This window comes from Athene cunicularia, assembly GCF_003259725.1.
Source record: "Athene cunicularia isolate RWA chromosome Z unlocalized genomic scaffold, athCun1 chrZ_part2, whole genome shotgun sequence".
NCBI lineage: Eukaryota > Metazoa > Chordata > Aves > Strigiformes > Strigidae > Athene > Athene cunicularia.
In genome coordinates, this window is record NW_020799143.1 from 20,282,820 (window position 1) to 20,299,034 (window position 16,215).

At 37.6% G+C, this 16,215-nt stretch overlaps 1 protein-coding gene across 1 annotated transcript in view; it reads left to right on the forward strand.

Moving 5' to 3' along the window:
• Positions 1 to 15,837, forward strand: part of TJP2 (tight junction protein 2) — a 56,950-nt gene extending 41,113 nt beyond the window's left edge. Inside the window, exons 8-23 of the mRNA XM_026866052.1 lie at positions 862 to 994; positions 1,108 to 1,247; positions 1,768 to 1,834; positions 3,864 to 4,014; positions 4,774 to 4,882; positions 5,624 to 5,834; positions 7,093 to 7,280; positions 8,360 to 8,455; positions 8,563 to 8,642; positions 9,725 to 9,935; positions 10,367 to 10,467; positions 10,842 to 11,054; positions 11,409 to 11,519; positions 12,499 to 12,837; positions 13,246 to 13,331; positions 14,943 to 15,837. Coding sequence (XP_026721853.1) covers positions 862 to 994; positions 1,108 to 1,247; positions 1,768 to 1,834; positions 3,864 to 4,014; positions 4,774 to 4,882; positions 5,624 to 5,834; positions 7,093 to 7,280; positions 8,360 to 8,455; positions 8,563 to 8,642; positions 9,725 to 9,935; positions 10,367 to 10,467; positions 10,842 to 11,054; positions 11,409 to 11,519; positions 12,499 to 12,837; positions 13,246 to 13,331; positions 14,943 to 15,108 — 2,402 coding nt within the window. The 3' untranslated portion in view covers positions 15,109 to 15,837. The remainder of the gene's footprint in view (positions 1 to 861; positions 995 to 1,107; positions 1,248 to 1,767; positions 1,835 to 3,863; positions 4,015 to 4,773; positions 4,883 to 5,623; positions 5,835 to 7,092; positions 7,281 to 8,359; positions 8,456 to 8,562; positions 8,643 to 9,724; positions 9,936 to 10,366; positions 10,468 to 10,841; positions 11,055 to 11,408; positions 11,520 to 12,498; positions 12,838 to 13,245; positions 13,332 to 14,942) is intronic.
• The last annotated feature ends 378 nt before the right edge of the window (positions 15,838 to 16,215 follow it).

Sequence of the window (16,215 nt, forward strand, 5' to 3'; positions counted from 1 at the left end):
AAACACAAACAAGTCTCAGTAACAGCCAATTAAGCATCAAGCCCACTTCCATTAGGTGAAAGAGGAATTTTGTAGTAATCTTATAATTACATTTTAGGCAGGGGCAGAGATAGAAGAAGCAATGTTGTTCGGCAAAATCAATCTTACTTCTCAGACCAAGCAAGTCAGTTGCTTTTTAATAAAAGACTTCGGTTCTAAAACAAGTGGATTGGACTGGTCTCTTTCTGAGGTCATTAACACTCATGACAGCATTCAACGGGAGAGCAAAAATGTTAGGACAAGATGAAATTTAAGTCCACCTGGACCACTGATTTTTTATTGCCAGTATCTATCATGTACAAATGATCTCTCACAGTGGTATTGGTCAACACAATCTTACTTTGGGGAGCAGGATGTTACATTATTTAGTGCAAGATGCTTGTTTATCTGATGTCAGAATACTGCATGCAGCTTTTTCTAGGTTTTACTGTGAAGACCAAGAACAGTTCAAGTCTGAGGGCTACTCTGTTTCTTTTATTGCTGAAAACAATTATGTGAGGACTGTTAATGTGAAGGTGATCTTCTGTTTGGGAACGTCCATGAGACCTCAAATAAAAGGCTGCTAACACTAGTTAATGAATCTATAGTATGCTCAAAGTAGTTGTGTGATGTGAGCGTGTTTCCTAAAGGTTGTGTAAAACCTGCCTAAAGTATTTTCAGGGGGATGGAGGTGTGGATGCACTAAAAAGCATACAGCACTTTTTGAACCCTAGTCAAATCCAACTTCAAATGGAAGTAGGCTTAAAGGTTCACCGTATTTTATATGTGAAATTTTTATAAATAAATGTGGTCAGACATGCAGATAATTTAAATCCTACATTTAATGCTTTGCTGGTCTCTTTACAGACATTTCGGAAATAGAGTCAAACAGATCATTCTCCCCTCAAGATGACAGATTACATCATTCTGATCTAGATTCACATTCATCCAATGAAAAGCTGAAAGAGAAACCGAAGTAAGAAATGGTCATTTCTAGTCCATTTTTCTAATGCTAGTTAAAGAAAATCTTAAAATACCTGGCATTCTTATCTGATTTCACTACATTTTTTTTCTTTTTATTTCTTTTAGTGCAAAAGATGATCCATCTAGTAGGATGTCCAGAATGGGAGCAATGCCTACACCATTCACATCAACCGGTGACATTGCTACTTCTGCTGTTACAGTTGTAGAGACAAACAAAGAACTGAAGTATCAAGATGACCCAGCAGGTCAGAGTTTGAAGTTTCTGGTTGATTTTTTTTTTTTCCCCTGACCACAGAATGTCTAATCCCCCAGTCATGTTGACATTTCTAGTATACTCTTCATATCAATCCCATCCTGACGCACCAGGAAGAGAGGTCTGTCTTTTCCTTTGAGGTGCAGAGAGAGAAGTACCTGAGATTTTTTGAAAGCAGTTGCTTATTAGAATTGTGACCTCAAAAAGCAAGTACTTTTCTAGAGCATCTGCTGTAGCCTATTGCCATGAGCAGCCAAATGAAACTATTCTTGAAGTCTGATCTGGTTTACCTTAAAGAGTTGTGTATCCCTCCCTTGACCTTTTTATTCTTTTCAAGAATTGGAAAATTAAAAAAAAGGACGTAAATCAATTCTAGTCAAAAAGATGCCTGATATTTAAATCTGTATTAATCTTTGTCATGGAGGAGTTTGATTGCTATCTGACAGCTAAAAATTGCTGCCATTTATAACTTTTTGTTAGCTCAGTAACTTCTGTTGCTTTTTTACATGTAGTGTCTCAACCAAAAGCAGTTACAAGAACAATTCTTAAACCCAGCCCTGAGGATGAAGCAATATATGGGTAAGGCGGCACTTGCTGTTATTTTTTTGCACTCAGTGTTCTTGCAGTGACCTGTACCTGGTTCTCAGTTGCTTGGGTTTGGGGTTTTTTTTGCCCATTTGCAGTGATACTCCCTTTATAGCTTAATGACAGGAAGAAATGACATCGCTTCTAACTGTCCGTATTTGAGTTAAGCTTAGTTTTGGAAGTACCTTCCTGGAAGGTGTAGACTTGCCTCCTACTTGGAAGGTATCATGAACACCTTGTGTTTCTGGGCTTGCATGGGAACATATGCAATGGTATATTTTTATATTTTTATTCTGCTCTATTTGTCACTTTGAGATAGTGTTTGAAGTACTGTGTCCATTCTGGGGCTCCTCAGGACAAGAAAGACATCGACACACTGGAGTGAATCTAGGGAGTTGGTGGCTGCGGCATAAGACACATGAGAAAAGACCAAGAAAACAGGTTTTGTTAAACCTGGAGGAGAGATGATTGAAGGGACATATTATTGCTATCCGCAGTGACCTAATGGCTAGAAGGTACAGAGAAAACTGAGGGGTGATAGGACAAAAAGCAAGTGACACAAGCAGGAGCACAGGAAATGCTGGTTTGATACGAAGTACAAAAGTTTTTATTAATAGGGTGTTTAACCACTGGATCAGTTTTCTCTTCTAGGTTGTGGTATCTCTTACCACCACAGATACTCAAAAACATAACTGATCAAGGCCCCGATCAACCTGCTTTGAGCAGAGGGCCATTCTAACCTGTGCAATTCTATGGAAATGTATTTTACACTTCTTATTTTATAGGTATACAAAAGATAATCCTGCCCTTCCCCACAATATTAAGATACAAAGAAAATATCTTCTAATTTGTTAATAAGCTTGTTGCAAGACAAGGCCAGACATATGTCATTTCTGTATGAGCTGAAAACATCTTACAGAAATTTATGTCTTTTCTTCAAATACAAACCTGTGCAGTCCATATTGCAGTTCTAGTCTCTGCTTAGAAATGAACAAAATATTGCTTCCAGAGTTTATTTTTGTGTGGATTTTTTGAATTATTTTTGTGAGTAATCAAATGAAACCTGTTACTGTTGATTCTTTAACAACTAAGATACTAGAAATTTCAAACTGTATGAATAGGAAATCAGTTTATATGTTTTCTCTGGAGAGTTTTTAAATACAGAAGTTGAAGGGAGAGAAGCACTGAGATTATAAAGAGAAGCCTAAAAATAAGATTTTGAATGCATTCTGTAGCTTGGAGTGTTTTCTCAGATGGATTCTCTTCTCAGGTCTTTTCTGGGTTGGACCCTGCATATTTTGTCATTGATGTGGAAATTAATCAAGTTATTATTTTGGTGAAGGGGTATTTATAATACAGGCTTAGGGTATTACTGAGAAAGGCTGGCAGATAAGCACTGTCCTCTGTGTTGGAAGGTCACTCAGGCATACAGCTTTTCTGACAGCAAAGAAGCTGAACCTGGTCCAGCTCTCCCACTGCAGTATTAAAGGACTGATTGTTAACATACTAGTAGAGTATTTTTGGAAATATTTCTCAGTACAAGAAAACTTGGAAGACATGTTTTGCAAACAAGCTAAACTGCAAAGAAAATAAATATACATTTAATTCATATGACAGTTCTCAAGCATACAGAGGAAAAAACAAGGATTATGATTACTTACAACTCAGACTGTTTATGCAAAAAACCCAACTGCTCATCTGAGAGAGGATCCTATAGGTAGGAAACTATTTTGGGACTTCAAGAACAGGGAGTTGTTTTCCTGCTCTGTCAAATCTGTGTATGTTATTTAGTCACTCTTCCTAGTTCAGTTTCTACTCTGAAAAATGCAAATTCTCTGCTTCTTTCCTACACTGAAGAGTTACCTGGGTAAATATACCCTATAGCCAAGCAAAAGAAAGGGGCTAAGAATATTATTAGTACGATTTTGCTGAAAGGGTTGCAATTTTTTTCTCTTGACAACCTGTTATTGTCACATGCCTAACATCTGGCCTTACTTCATTTTTCTATATGTAAATCTTGTAGTCCTAATACAAAAATGGTGAGATTCAAGAAAGGGGACAGCGTGGGTCTACGACTGGCTGGTGGAAATGATGTAGGGATATTTATTGCTGGAATTCAAGAAGGCACTTCAGCTGATCAGGAGGGACTGCAGGAGGGAGATCAGATTCTTAAGGTATGTGTAAAAGCATGTGCCCATGAAATGCAAATTACATTAGTATTTTTTGTTTGCTGCTCAGTGGAAATAGGGAAGAATTTCTGATCTTAGGAAGTCAAATTATTGCTTTGGAAGTGTGTATGTGTGGTGGAGGATCTTAATAAAATTGAGTATTTGAAGGACAATTGTATATCGAGCTTTAGTTTGTTTCTGTGGAAGTGGTAGGTAGGAAAAATATTAATCAAGAAAAATGCCTGAAGATGGAAGAATAAATTTTCTCTACAATGCTTCTTCCTAGTCTTGGAAGGGGAAGAAATTGTGTCCAGCATATTTTTCTTCTTTCATCTCTCTCCAGTTTTCTTGGGTAACAGTGATCTATTTTTCCAGTTTCTGAATTATATCATCTATGCCAATTTGTTCTCTTACTTTCTCTCTTTTTTTCTGAAAACTCAAATAGGAGGCTAATGTAATTTTTTCTCTTCTGCCTCTGTTTTCTTGTGATAGTCTTGACTTTCAAGGCCTTTTGGAGCCTGTTAAAGTAGAAGAAACAATCTAGCAGTGTACATCCAGGACCTTGTTATTTCAAAAAGATTACTGTTAATGGCTGGAATAAAATATTTCTTGTGGCTACAGACATTCATATTGACTTAAAAAGTATAATAAAGGAAGAGAATATTTAAGATTTTTTTAGATTAAACAAAAATCTTTAGTTGTTTTTTATTGTTGATTTGTCAGGTATTGGGTTTTTTGGTTTGGGTTTTTTTTTTTTGTACACAGGTAAACACTCAAGACTTCAGAGGCATTGTTCGGGAAGATGCTGTTTTATATCTCTTAGAAATTCCCAAAGGTGAAACAGTGACAATTTTGGCTCAAAGCAAATATGAAGGTAGGTGCTTTGAACAAAATGTGTGTATATCCTTGAAGCTTTTAAGCTCTGTTTTTTGTCAGTGAAACCACAAATAATCTGTTATGCTTATGCTGGGTAGCATTTTAGTTATCCTTCTTTTCAGTAGTTTAGAAGATAGCTGTATTCCATACCATAAGGGTCATACAAATGTGCATATGTGATATGTTTTTCAGAGCACTTCTCCATCTTTTTCCTTATTAGCAAATAGCATCTCTTCTTAATCCTGAGGAGTGGCAATGTACTTATTGTTCCTTCTGCTTTGAGAAGTCTGTATCAGTTGGCTCAAGATCTGCTGTTAGCATTCCTGTTCTGCTAAGCCTTGGCAGTCATAAAGAATCCAGTCTTCAGAATTCATAAGTCATAAAGAATTCAGAATTCAGATAGCAGCAAATGGACAGTTTTATTGATGAACAGTTAAGAAGCAAGCAAAGCCTCTTATTTTCCTGTCAGAGACACAACTTGCTGTAATATTAAGTACTGTAGCTGCCTTTTGCTTTGGGAAAAGTTCAAGTGCCTCCTTCCCTCAGAGCTGTAAGGGCTGTACATGTACAAGTATAGAACACCCTTGATAATGTGTGTGTAGGACAATGGATGTGAAGGTTGGGTTTTTTAATCTTTTTGAATGGAGGGGAAGAATTTCAAGACTATTTTCTAGAATGACAGCTTAATCTTTCTTTCAAGTGTAAAAAATTATAAACTAAAGGGGAGTTCCTGTTTTAGTCTACAGAGATATTATGGCCTGTGGCAGAGGAGATTCATTCTTCATCAGGAGCCACTTTGAGTGTGAAAAAGAGTCACCACAGAGCTTAGCATTCACCAGAGGGGAGATCTTTAGAGTAGTTGATACACTGTATGATGGCAAACTGGGAAACTGGCTGGCTGTGAGAATTGGAAATGAACTGGAAAAGGGCCTCATTCCAAACAAAAGCAGGTAAGGTGGCTTCCTGTCTTTCTGCTTGTTGTTACATATAAGATTTTGTATTTTTCCAAATGATTTTTGCTTCCTATATCATACTTTTTTTTTTCCTTACAAGAATGAATAAATTGTTTTGTCTTTACTTTCACAACAATTGTGCGTATAAAACTATAGATTTTAGAACCTTTATGTGAGGAGAGAATAAGCGAGGATGGTGTTTCCTACATACTTGATCAGGTATTTGCAACATAGACCTAGAGCTCCTGTCAGCAATCAACCAAGCTTTGACCACTAGCTGCTTCACTTCCTCTTCTAGAAAATGGATGGAGTGTCCTGGTTTTGCCTTTTTTGTGTCTTTTCCCCCTTCTTGTCCCCCCTATTCACCCTGTCCCCAAACAAATCAAACAAAACACATTAGGAAACTCACAACTCTGTGCAAGAATACTCTGATGATTAATCTTTTAAATAAACTTCAGTGCTTGAATTTCTTTTGTATATCCTTACAGAGAACATTTCAATAATTTACTCCATTTATTTCATATTTCTTGGTAGCTGTAGTCCTTATTTTTATGTGAAACACTGAACCACAGCAATGTTTTTTGTTTAAATATGCTTTCCTAGTCAAAATTCATGTGAGGTAATAATAAGTGTTCAAATGTGCACAATAAGTAAAAGTATTAAAATTCATCAGCAAAAAAATCAGGGTATTTTTAGAGTGTAGCTTTTAAGTTCTTGAGTGTGTTTGTGATTTTAAGATGGAGGGAAAAAGCTCACAGCTGTGTTGTACAGAAGTTCCTAAAATGAGCTGCTTATGTGACTCTCTTGCCTCTTTCCTGGTTTACTACATTCTCTCCTCTCTCTTAATTGATCTGATCAAACCAGCTTTTCTGTGCTGGAGTGACTTAATTTATAAGGCTTAATGGAGAAGAGAATAGTGCCAGTAATTTCTTAGGCCTCTCTTTGGTTCTAAGTTGCACTCTTTCACCACCTCCTTGCAGTTGCATTCTTTTATTTAATGCTTGTGTGAGTTAGTAGTTTCCAACCTGAGAACTCATTTCTGCCCAAGCAATCTTGTAGCTGTGTTGAGTTGGAGCATCATTCTGACACAGTGTTTGCTCCAAGACAGAAGAACCTGGACTCCTCTGATCTCACCTCCACTCATGGCTGTCTGACAAATTACCTGTTGCCAATTCAAAATCCATTGTTCTTCAGTGAAAGCACCTTTACCCTCTGACTAGTTTTGTACAAATGAGCTCTGTGCTTTCTCTGTCAGAGCTGAGCAGATGGCCAGTGTTCAGAATGCCCAAAAAGATGGTTCAAGCGATAGGGCAGACTTCTGGAGAACACGTGGCCAGCGATCTGGGGTGAAGAAAAATCTGAGGAAGAGTCGTGAAGATCTGACAGCTATTGTATCTGTGAGCACAAAATTCCCAGCTTATGAGCGAGTTCAGTTGCGTGAGGGTAAGTGAGACTGCTCTGAGCCAGCTGCCCATGTATTGCTGGCTGGTTTAACATCCAAATGTTTGGTCAGATAAGTAAGTAATTTCTAACAACTTGGGTTCAATGTTAAATTTGAGCAACAGGAAGGGATGGTATTTTTCTGGATGCTACTAAGTACTCTAAGACAAAAAGTTTTTTATGGTTTTAAACAGCTGCTGTTCTGTTTTGCTTCCAAATTACAAGGTTTAAAATGAAAAAATGAAGAAACAAGCAGGAGAAACAAGCAGAAGTTTCTTGTTTTCTCACCTTCCCCTTGGCTAGCTCTGAAAGTACAATCAGTATGCCTGAGATCAATCACAGTCTTTAGCTTGCTCATAAATATCACTTTAACATTACCTTGAGAGCCAGTAAAACCTGAGTATTTTCAACAGATTGTCCAAATGTAATCAAGGTTGATGTGGTCACCCGTTTCCGTGACTTTAAACTAGCTATATTACTAGTCATGTTGAGCAAGTCAAGATAATTTTCTGGGTGTTCACACATGACAGTGCTGTAGGACAAGACAAATAGTAAAAAGTATTTTAAAGGAGCTCCCAGATGTCAAGATGGAGACAGAGCAACAGAATGGTGTTTCCTCATTAACTTGTGAGACCCATATATGCACTTGCTTTAACATAAACATAACAGAATTTTGTATATCTTTGTTTTATCAAGCTGCTGTACAGCTGGGTTAGCACTTGTATCTTTATTCACACAAAATCAGCTAGGTCAAGGTTCAAGCTATTTTGCTGGATGAAAAAATTACTGAAGATCTCCTGTATGTTTTCAGAACGTAGAATCCTCTCAATACATGTTCATTAGGAGGAATAAGGAAGCTGTTAAATTAAAACAATCTCTTTTGCTTTCTCAACTGTTAAAAATAGTTTACTGTATGCATTGCACAAAATTCTGAGAAATAAATTTTTTTAAATATATTTTTTTAATGTCTTCAGCTTACTCTTAAGGTTGGATAGTAATTGAGGATCTTGTCTGTGCCACTTCACTTACATATAAAATCAGTCTTAACAGACTTACTGTTTCTCCAAATATTTTTCTTACAGCTGGTTTTAAGAGACCTGTGGTAATATTTGGCCCTCTTGCAGACGTCGCTATGGAGAAGTTGTCAAATGATTTGCCTCACCTGTACCAGACAGCAAGTAAGTTGTCCTCCTAGCATCCTTATCATCCTTATCTGAAAGAATAGATAACTTAATGATCACAGCTGCCTGGCCACTCTAGATAAGATAAATTGTTGTCTTTGCAGAGACAGAACCCAAAGATGCAGGTTCAGAAAAATCAACTGGGGTAGTGCGCTTGAACACTGTGAGGCAAATCATTGAGCAGGTAGAGTATTTCTCTGTGAAAACTGCTTACACTCAAAAGCATGTTGTTTGATTTGCTTGCTCCTAAAACTTTCAGCATCCTCAAATCTTTATTGCATCTATTTCCGCAATAAGCAGATTTGGCTTAATAACAGGGCTGTTTTGAGATTGTTCAACAATTTTTGTAATTTTTGTAGCTGTCCTCCAAGTGGGAGGGTTAAGCTGATGTTAGAATTTAAATTCTTCTTTCTTAGTTCCTTCTAAATTTGAACGGAGGGACATATGTGTTTTACTGTATGCTTTCTGAATTTGCCATAAAGGCTTTACTCGTCATGCAGTGCTCTACTTGCCCTTACTGTCATCAGAAGCTTAAAGTTTTGGATTGCTTCAGAGTTTCTACTGTTAAACTGAACAGGAAGTGACTATGATAGCTAAGAGGCATCTGCTGAGACTGCATTGACTTTCTATAATACCATTTAGAGATCAAGTAGATAGGTGGTAATCAAGAAGCCTAAAAAACTTAGGTAAAGAGAATGTAGTCTGAAGCATATTGCCCTAAGCCAAATAAAATCAATGTCAGAGAGGTTAGAATGTCACATGGAAGTCCGTTCAGAGCTCAGGCCCCACTGAAGCATGCATCTGAAAATCCCATTCATCTTTCCACTAGAAGTAGCTAAGAAGGAATATTTTAAATCACAGAAGTGAGATTTACCTCAGCTAGTAAGTTTAGATAAAAGCTCACAGATAGCACCCAGAATAGTTGTGGTAAAGGAAGCTGTATTATGGGCATGTAGAGAGAAAAGCTAGTTAACTTTCACTGCCTATTAAAAACAAACGAACAAAGGTGGAATAAGTGCATTTTACTTAACATGAGAGTTAGTTAACGTAAAAATGTGGACATTCAGGCAAAAGCTGTTCAGAAAAATTGAGCTGAAAGAAAAAGGCTGCCTGCTGTGGCTTTTGAATGGGATATAAATGTGAAAAATCCAACGTTATGGTCTTTTTTTGGCAAAAATATTCTGGTTTTCATAGCATACCGTGTTCTAACCACCTGCTTTTTTGTTCCCCACAAACAGCACACTGACTGCACTTTGTTATTAACAGGATAAACATGCTCTGTTGGATGTGACTCCTAAAGCGGTGGACCTGCTAAATTATACTCAGTGGTTTCCAATTGTGGTGTTCTTTAACCCAGACAGTAAGCAGGGTGTGAAAACCATGAGACAAAGGCTATGTTCCACATCTAACAAGAGCTCGAGAAAACTGTATGAGCAAGCAAACAAACTGAAGAAAACTTGTTCCCACCTCTTTACAGGTAAGGTAGAATATGTGTCTAACCTGCTTACCAAGAGAGTAGAGGATGTGACTGAGTCACACGTGTGAGTCTTGAGATAACCACTTAATACTCTGTGTATTAACTCATGCAGACAGGAGCTAAAAGGGTGTGAAGCTGTGTTCATGACAGTCCCTTCCTTGACTTTTTTAAAGTTCCTTGTTCTGCCAAATTCTAATATAAAAGAGGTTGTGAATTAGCATACTGTCATTAAAAGATAAGTGATTTAATAAGCTTGGGGAACGGATAGGCAATAAAATAAAAATACCATGCTTCTGTCCATGATGTAAATGAAATGGCTGGTTTACATTCTCACATAACTAAGACAAAAAGTGTTCAACAGCAAGGACTGGATAAAGGATCGCATTGCATTTGCTGGTATATATACATTTTTTTTCCTTCAATTATTACAGCCACCATCAATTTGAATTCAGCCAATGATAGCTGGTATGGTAGTCTGAAAGATACAATTCAGCAACAGCAAGGAGAAGCTGTATGGGTATCAGAAGGAAAGGTAAGCAGCCAGTCCATACTGTACTAAGCTATACAGATGGTACCTCTTGCCAGTAAAAATTGTCCAAAATTTTGTTTGCCAATGCTGGACAAGTTCGACAGTCAGTTGATGTCATTCTTGATAACAAAAAATTACTTCTTATTGTTCTTTCTGTTAGACTTTGGGAGCTTTCATCACTAATACTGTGGCTAGGGGAGAACAGTGAGGGGGGATAAACTTTTACAGGACTTTCCTTTATGATTCTGCATTAGAGTTTCTTTCAGTTGTGCAATGTCATTCTTAGAGGGTTGTTTGGAATGATGTTGAGACCTAACTAGACTCTATTTCTTATATATTTAATCTTTGTTCCTTAATTCTTCCTGACTTTTCTCTAGATGGATGGCATGGAAGATGATGCAGATGATCGTATGTCTTACCTTACTGCAATGGGTGCTGACTATTTGAGTTGTGACAGTCGGCTAATCAGTGACCTGGAGGATACAGATGGAGAAGGAGGTGCATACACTGACAATGAACTTGATGAGCCCTTGGATGAACCAAGGATTTCATCTGTTAGCCGGTCCTCTGAACCTGTGCATCATGAAGAGGTGAGATGGTTGGATTTTTCAACAAGACTCTACTTTGGACCTTCTGAAAGCCCTGTATATATGGCTTAAAAATTAGGGTTTTTTTAAACTGGACCTTCATCTTACCTCTAATAGTGTTTTAGAGCTATGTTGTGTAGAGTAAAAATAATAATGGCTCTGCTTTTCTGCCTAACTGTAGGTTTCCTGATGATGTCTCTTCACCTTGAACTTTGCGGTTATATCTGCAGTGATTGTGGTCAGGTTGCTGACAGTCATTTGGTGCCTGGTTACTGTTCCCAAAATAGTAAAGAGGGAGAAAAAAATGATTCAATTACTGAATGCTGCAGTGATTTTATCTCTTATTTTCTTTCATAGAGTTTAAAAAAATTTAGTTCCGAACCAAGGGCTCAGTTGAGAAAAGCTGGTAGCAGGGAGATCCTTAGAGAACCAAGTCCACCTCCAGCATTCAAGCCTGAACCACCTAAGGTAAACTTGTAGAAACAAATCTGAATAGAGAGTTCCTTTTTCTGGAGAGCTCTCCAGGGTGGTACATTAAGAAGAGCAGTAGGAATGATCAGAGCCTAGAAAACATTGCAAGTGTGGAAAGAAGGAATGGTTGGAAGGTGTTTCAAGGATCAGGCAGAGCAAAAACTTGAAGGATAACAGTTCTCTTCAAATATGTGTGATCTCTATATGGAATAAGACATTAGACTCTTTTTGTGTCTGCTAACAAATCTAAAGGCACTTTTTTAGCTCAGCAAGAACAAATGAAAGTTAATCATTAGGAAAAGCATATCTGATGGCCATTATTGTGAAGCACAAAACCAGACTCTACCGCCTCTGAAATCGGTCTCCATCACTAGAAATTGATGTTAATTGTTTATTCAAACCTTGCTCAGGAACTATGTAGGGAAAAAAAGTTAGGATGCTTGGAACCCAAATTCTGTTTTAGCAATGCGTGATTGCCCCTGACCCCAGAGTCAGTCCTTTATGAGGATGGGTGCCCTCACATACTGCACATATTCAAAATATATTCAAGTATGCCTTGACAATGGAGGTTGGGCAGAGTAGGACATGTGTAAGGATAAAGATGGAAAACAGACTTGGGTCCTGTGTTGTTCTAGACTCCAGGTAGTGATATTCTACATTAGGTGGTACTAAGAAAATCATTTGGGAGGCCAGTTTTCTCTGTACTGTACCCTAACACACACTATTTCTGATAGGCCCTAACAAGTGGGACAAACATGTCTAAGTGTGCTAGTCTTCTATAGGTTGATGTGTGGTGTATGAACATCTGGCCAAAATGTTGCAGCAGTTCAAATACATTTCCAATGTTACTTCGAATGAATATTGACACTGTTAAATACATAGGCAAAATTTCAGATTTAATTTCAGATTAAAGCTTTTATTTGAAATGAAGATTATGAAGTTGCTGATGTAAACTTCGTATGTTTTATACTTACAGGGAAAGTTACAAAACAAAGAAGATCTATATGACTTTTTCAAGAACTATGACTCCAAATCAAGTAATATTGCTGTCAGTAGTGAGACTTCAACCATATCAGCTAAAGCAGCACCGCCACCTGTTTCAGTGAAACCTGCCTTTGGGCGTCCTGTCCTGAGAAGCTCTCAGCCAGCAGTCCCACCTGCGGAGGAGGAGGAGGAGGCAAAGTTGGAAGAGGAAGGAAGCGAACAAGAAAATACTCCAAAATCTGTATTGAGGAAAGTGAAAATATTTGAGGAGATGGATCATAAGGCAAGGATGCAAAGAATGCAAGAGCTACAAGAGGCCCAGAATGCCAGGGTATGAAGAGATGCATTCTCCCCTTGCTGTGCTTTCCAGCATGTAGAACAGCTTGCATCCTGGAAATTAAAATAATTGCATTGTGTTGTTTCTGGAGGGAGAAGCTTGGGAAACCACACATTCACTGTGTGGATGTGGATGTAAAAAGACATATTTAAAGACTTCATATTGTAACCATAGAAAGCTGATTTCTAATAATCCTGTTGCTTTTGGCAATCCATTGTTTTCATGTGCACTTTGAACTACTATTCTATCAAAAGATTATGTAATTGTAGGAATATAAACCAAAGATCCTTTATCAATTTGTGCTTTAATTGTTTGAGATGTAGCTGTGACCTGTTAGATCTTCAGCCTAGGATCCCTAGTGGATAGACTTGAACAGTTATTTTCTCCTACTTTCTTTTAAAGCTTGAAATAGCCCAGAAGCACCCAGATATTTATGCTGTCCCTGTCAAAACACAGAAGTCAGAACAGAACTGGCCCCAGCCTATGAGGTAAGGTGTAGACAGTTTAAAGCATTCTGTCTTGATTGTTTACTTCACCAGCAGGAGGAAAACTGATCTTGCCAGTTATTTGTACAAATAATCCTGCCTTAGGGTATTGCTTTGCTATTATGCCTGAAAGGTTACTGTAAAGGTGGGCAAAATTTCAGTGAACTCTTCTTGGTTTTCAGGGTACTTTTTTTTTCTTCTAGTTCATTCACAGTGTTTGGGTTACCTAGGAAGAAACACTGAATTATTTGCAGAGCCAGTTTTCTGTCCCTGTCAGTATTACTCAGAAGCTTTTGTGCATTCATGTCCTCTTACGTCCATTACTCCTGTGCTAGATATTTGATGACTGTTAGTTTATTTTAACAAGTAGTTGCTGTTTTAATTACTTAATGACAAATGCTTATTCAGTTACAGATTTATTGTGTGAGTAGGGAAACTGAGGTTGAAACTTGCCTGAGGTCACCCATCAAGTCTCATAATCTCTCATTAAAATTCAGTGAGTTCTGGACTGGTTGACAGTTGTGTTATCTTGCCCTACACACTATATTTCTATTACCTGAGCAGTCACCTATGCAAGGCCTAACACGCTGTGATGGATTTTGTTTACTGATCTGCAGGATCTTTGAGTATTTCTTGCCTTTAAGTAATAGCTAATAGAAATTGGACTTTTTTTTTTTTTTTAGTCAAATCATTTGATGTCATAAAATATAATCTAAAATGCAAAAATGGAAAACATAAAGTGATTATTTTCAAATTTTCTTGGTGGTTCAGAAAGACATGTCGTCTTATATGCCCTTGGAAGCCTTTTAGAAGCAGTGAAAAGTAATTGTTAGCAACATATGCAGAGTGCTTACATACAGAAATCAGTACTGTTGCCTTTTTACAGGAATGTTAATAATTGGCCTAGAGGGAATGTTTAAACACTGGGCCAATATGGAAGGAAGATAACATCTTGGGTTTGTACAGCTGGATTGCAAAACCATGGCTTTTGAAACTCAGGAAATGCCCTTCCTGGGCAGATTTTATTTCTATATATCGGCTTAGTGTCACATTATATACTGTGGTGCTACCCATTTAAAAAGCAACGTGTGGGTTACTTCTGCCCACTTTTTAAGGATAAGAGCCCTAATGAGAGCCTTGAGTGAGGAGAGAAGGCTATCAATTTAAGAAACATCACAAAAGAAGTCTTCAGACTTTGAGACAGGAAACTGAGGATGCAAAAGAAGCAGGTATAGAAATAATCTGATGCAAAAACAATTGAGGAAAATGTCAGCTGGGGTAGCAGCAATGATTGAAAACCTCTCTGCTCCGGGACTAAAGTGCTGTAAAGCTCTTGATGTGGATGGATGGATGGATGTTTAATGATTTTTAAATTCAGCATTCTTCCAGGCAGGTTGAGTAGATCAAATCTGAACATCAGACTCCAGCTTGGTGGAAACAAGATGCCTCTCAGATAGGATTACCATGCCCATGAAATTGTTCATGGGCTAGGAGTTACATTTGATCCATTTGCTATTCTAAACAGTACGTGGCCTTAAAACCACAAGTCAGTGTAATTAATTCCATTCTGAAAAGCTGAAAAATAACCATTATCTCTCTGACTTACTGTGTTAGCTCCAGACCTCCAGAACCCCAGAAACCTCCAATTAAACCTTACCTAGAGAACCATGGCAGTTACGGCAGCGATGCAGAGGAGGAGGAATACCGGCGTCAGCTATCAGACCGCTCTAAGAAGGGCTATTATGGACATCCATCCAGATACAGAGACACAGAACTGTAGGCTTGCTAGTATGCACATGTTTAATGTTCTTTGGAAGTTTCTTCCCTCACAGGGAAAGTGACGCAGTAGTTAGCCTTGAAAAGCTCTGTTTTTATTGGGGGTGGTGTTAGAGAGTACACTACTCAACTTAGACATATCTATACACTCGAACTGGAAGAGTTCATTTTTGGGGATATTATTTTGTTAGCATATAAGAAAAGAAATCACTACTGCCTGAATGCTGTTGCCTGTTTTAATGCGGACCAAATCCTGAAAGTTTGTGTTAATTCTTGGTATTTTCCTGTTGACATAAACCCCCCTTTTCCCCTTTTTATTAATGCTGCCTTTTTGGACTGTTCTGCTGTGTTATGAAATTATGATCGCAGAGATACACTTCTTAATGCAATAGAACTAAATTTGAAAGTGTATTTGAAGACAGTAAGTGCCTTTAACAAGAAGCATCTTAAACTGATTTGACATCTCGTACTTGGTGAAAAGCCATAACACGCTAAAAGGGGATTGACTCTTTTACCTATCTTTTTTTTTTTCACTTCCATGGTAATAATTTCCCTTTCATGTTCTAAGTTCATAGATGCATATGCAATATTTCATAAATACTGACTGTACGTAATAAAGGTGCAATTAACTGGCATGTTTGAAAAGAGGGGGATGTGCTTAAGCAGATAAAATGATGTAGAAATTCCATCATGTATTAAAATTTAAAATAATAAAGAATGCACTCTAGGCAAATTTGTGTATCATATTTTTCTTTTGAACAGTATAGTTTTCTAGAGTTTCTGACTTTCAATAGTACACTTACAGCAGCACAATGTTCAGGTAAGAGACTCATCTCCTGCTGTTCTGGTAGCTGGGAAATATCACCGTTGAAGTTGGTTCCTAGTGTTCTGAACATTGTTTTTAAAAAAGTTGTGATTTAAAAGAAAACTGATGCAGAACTATGGGCTTCCTGCAAAAGAATTATCTTTCATAATATTAACTTCTGCCTTCCCATTCCTCTTTTTTATCCTTAAATCTGCTATACAGGAAAAAATCCTTGAAAGGGTTGATATTTGCTAATGTGATGGGAAAAACGAATTTCTAATGCTCTCTTAAAATGAGAAAGGTGGA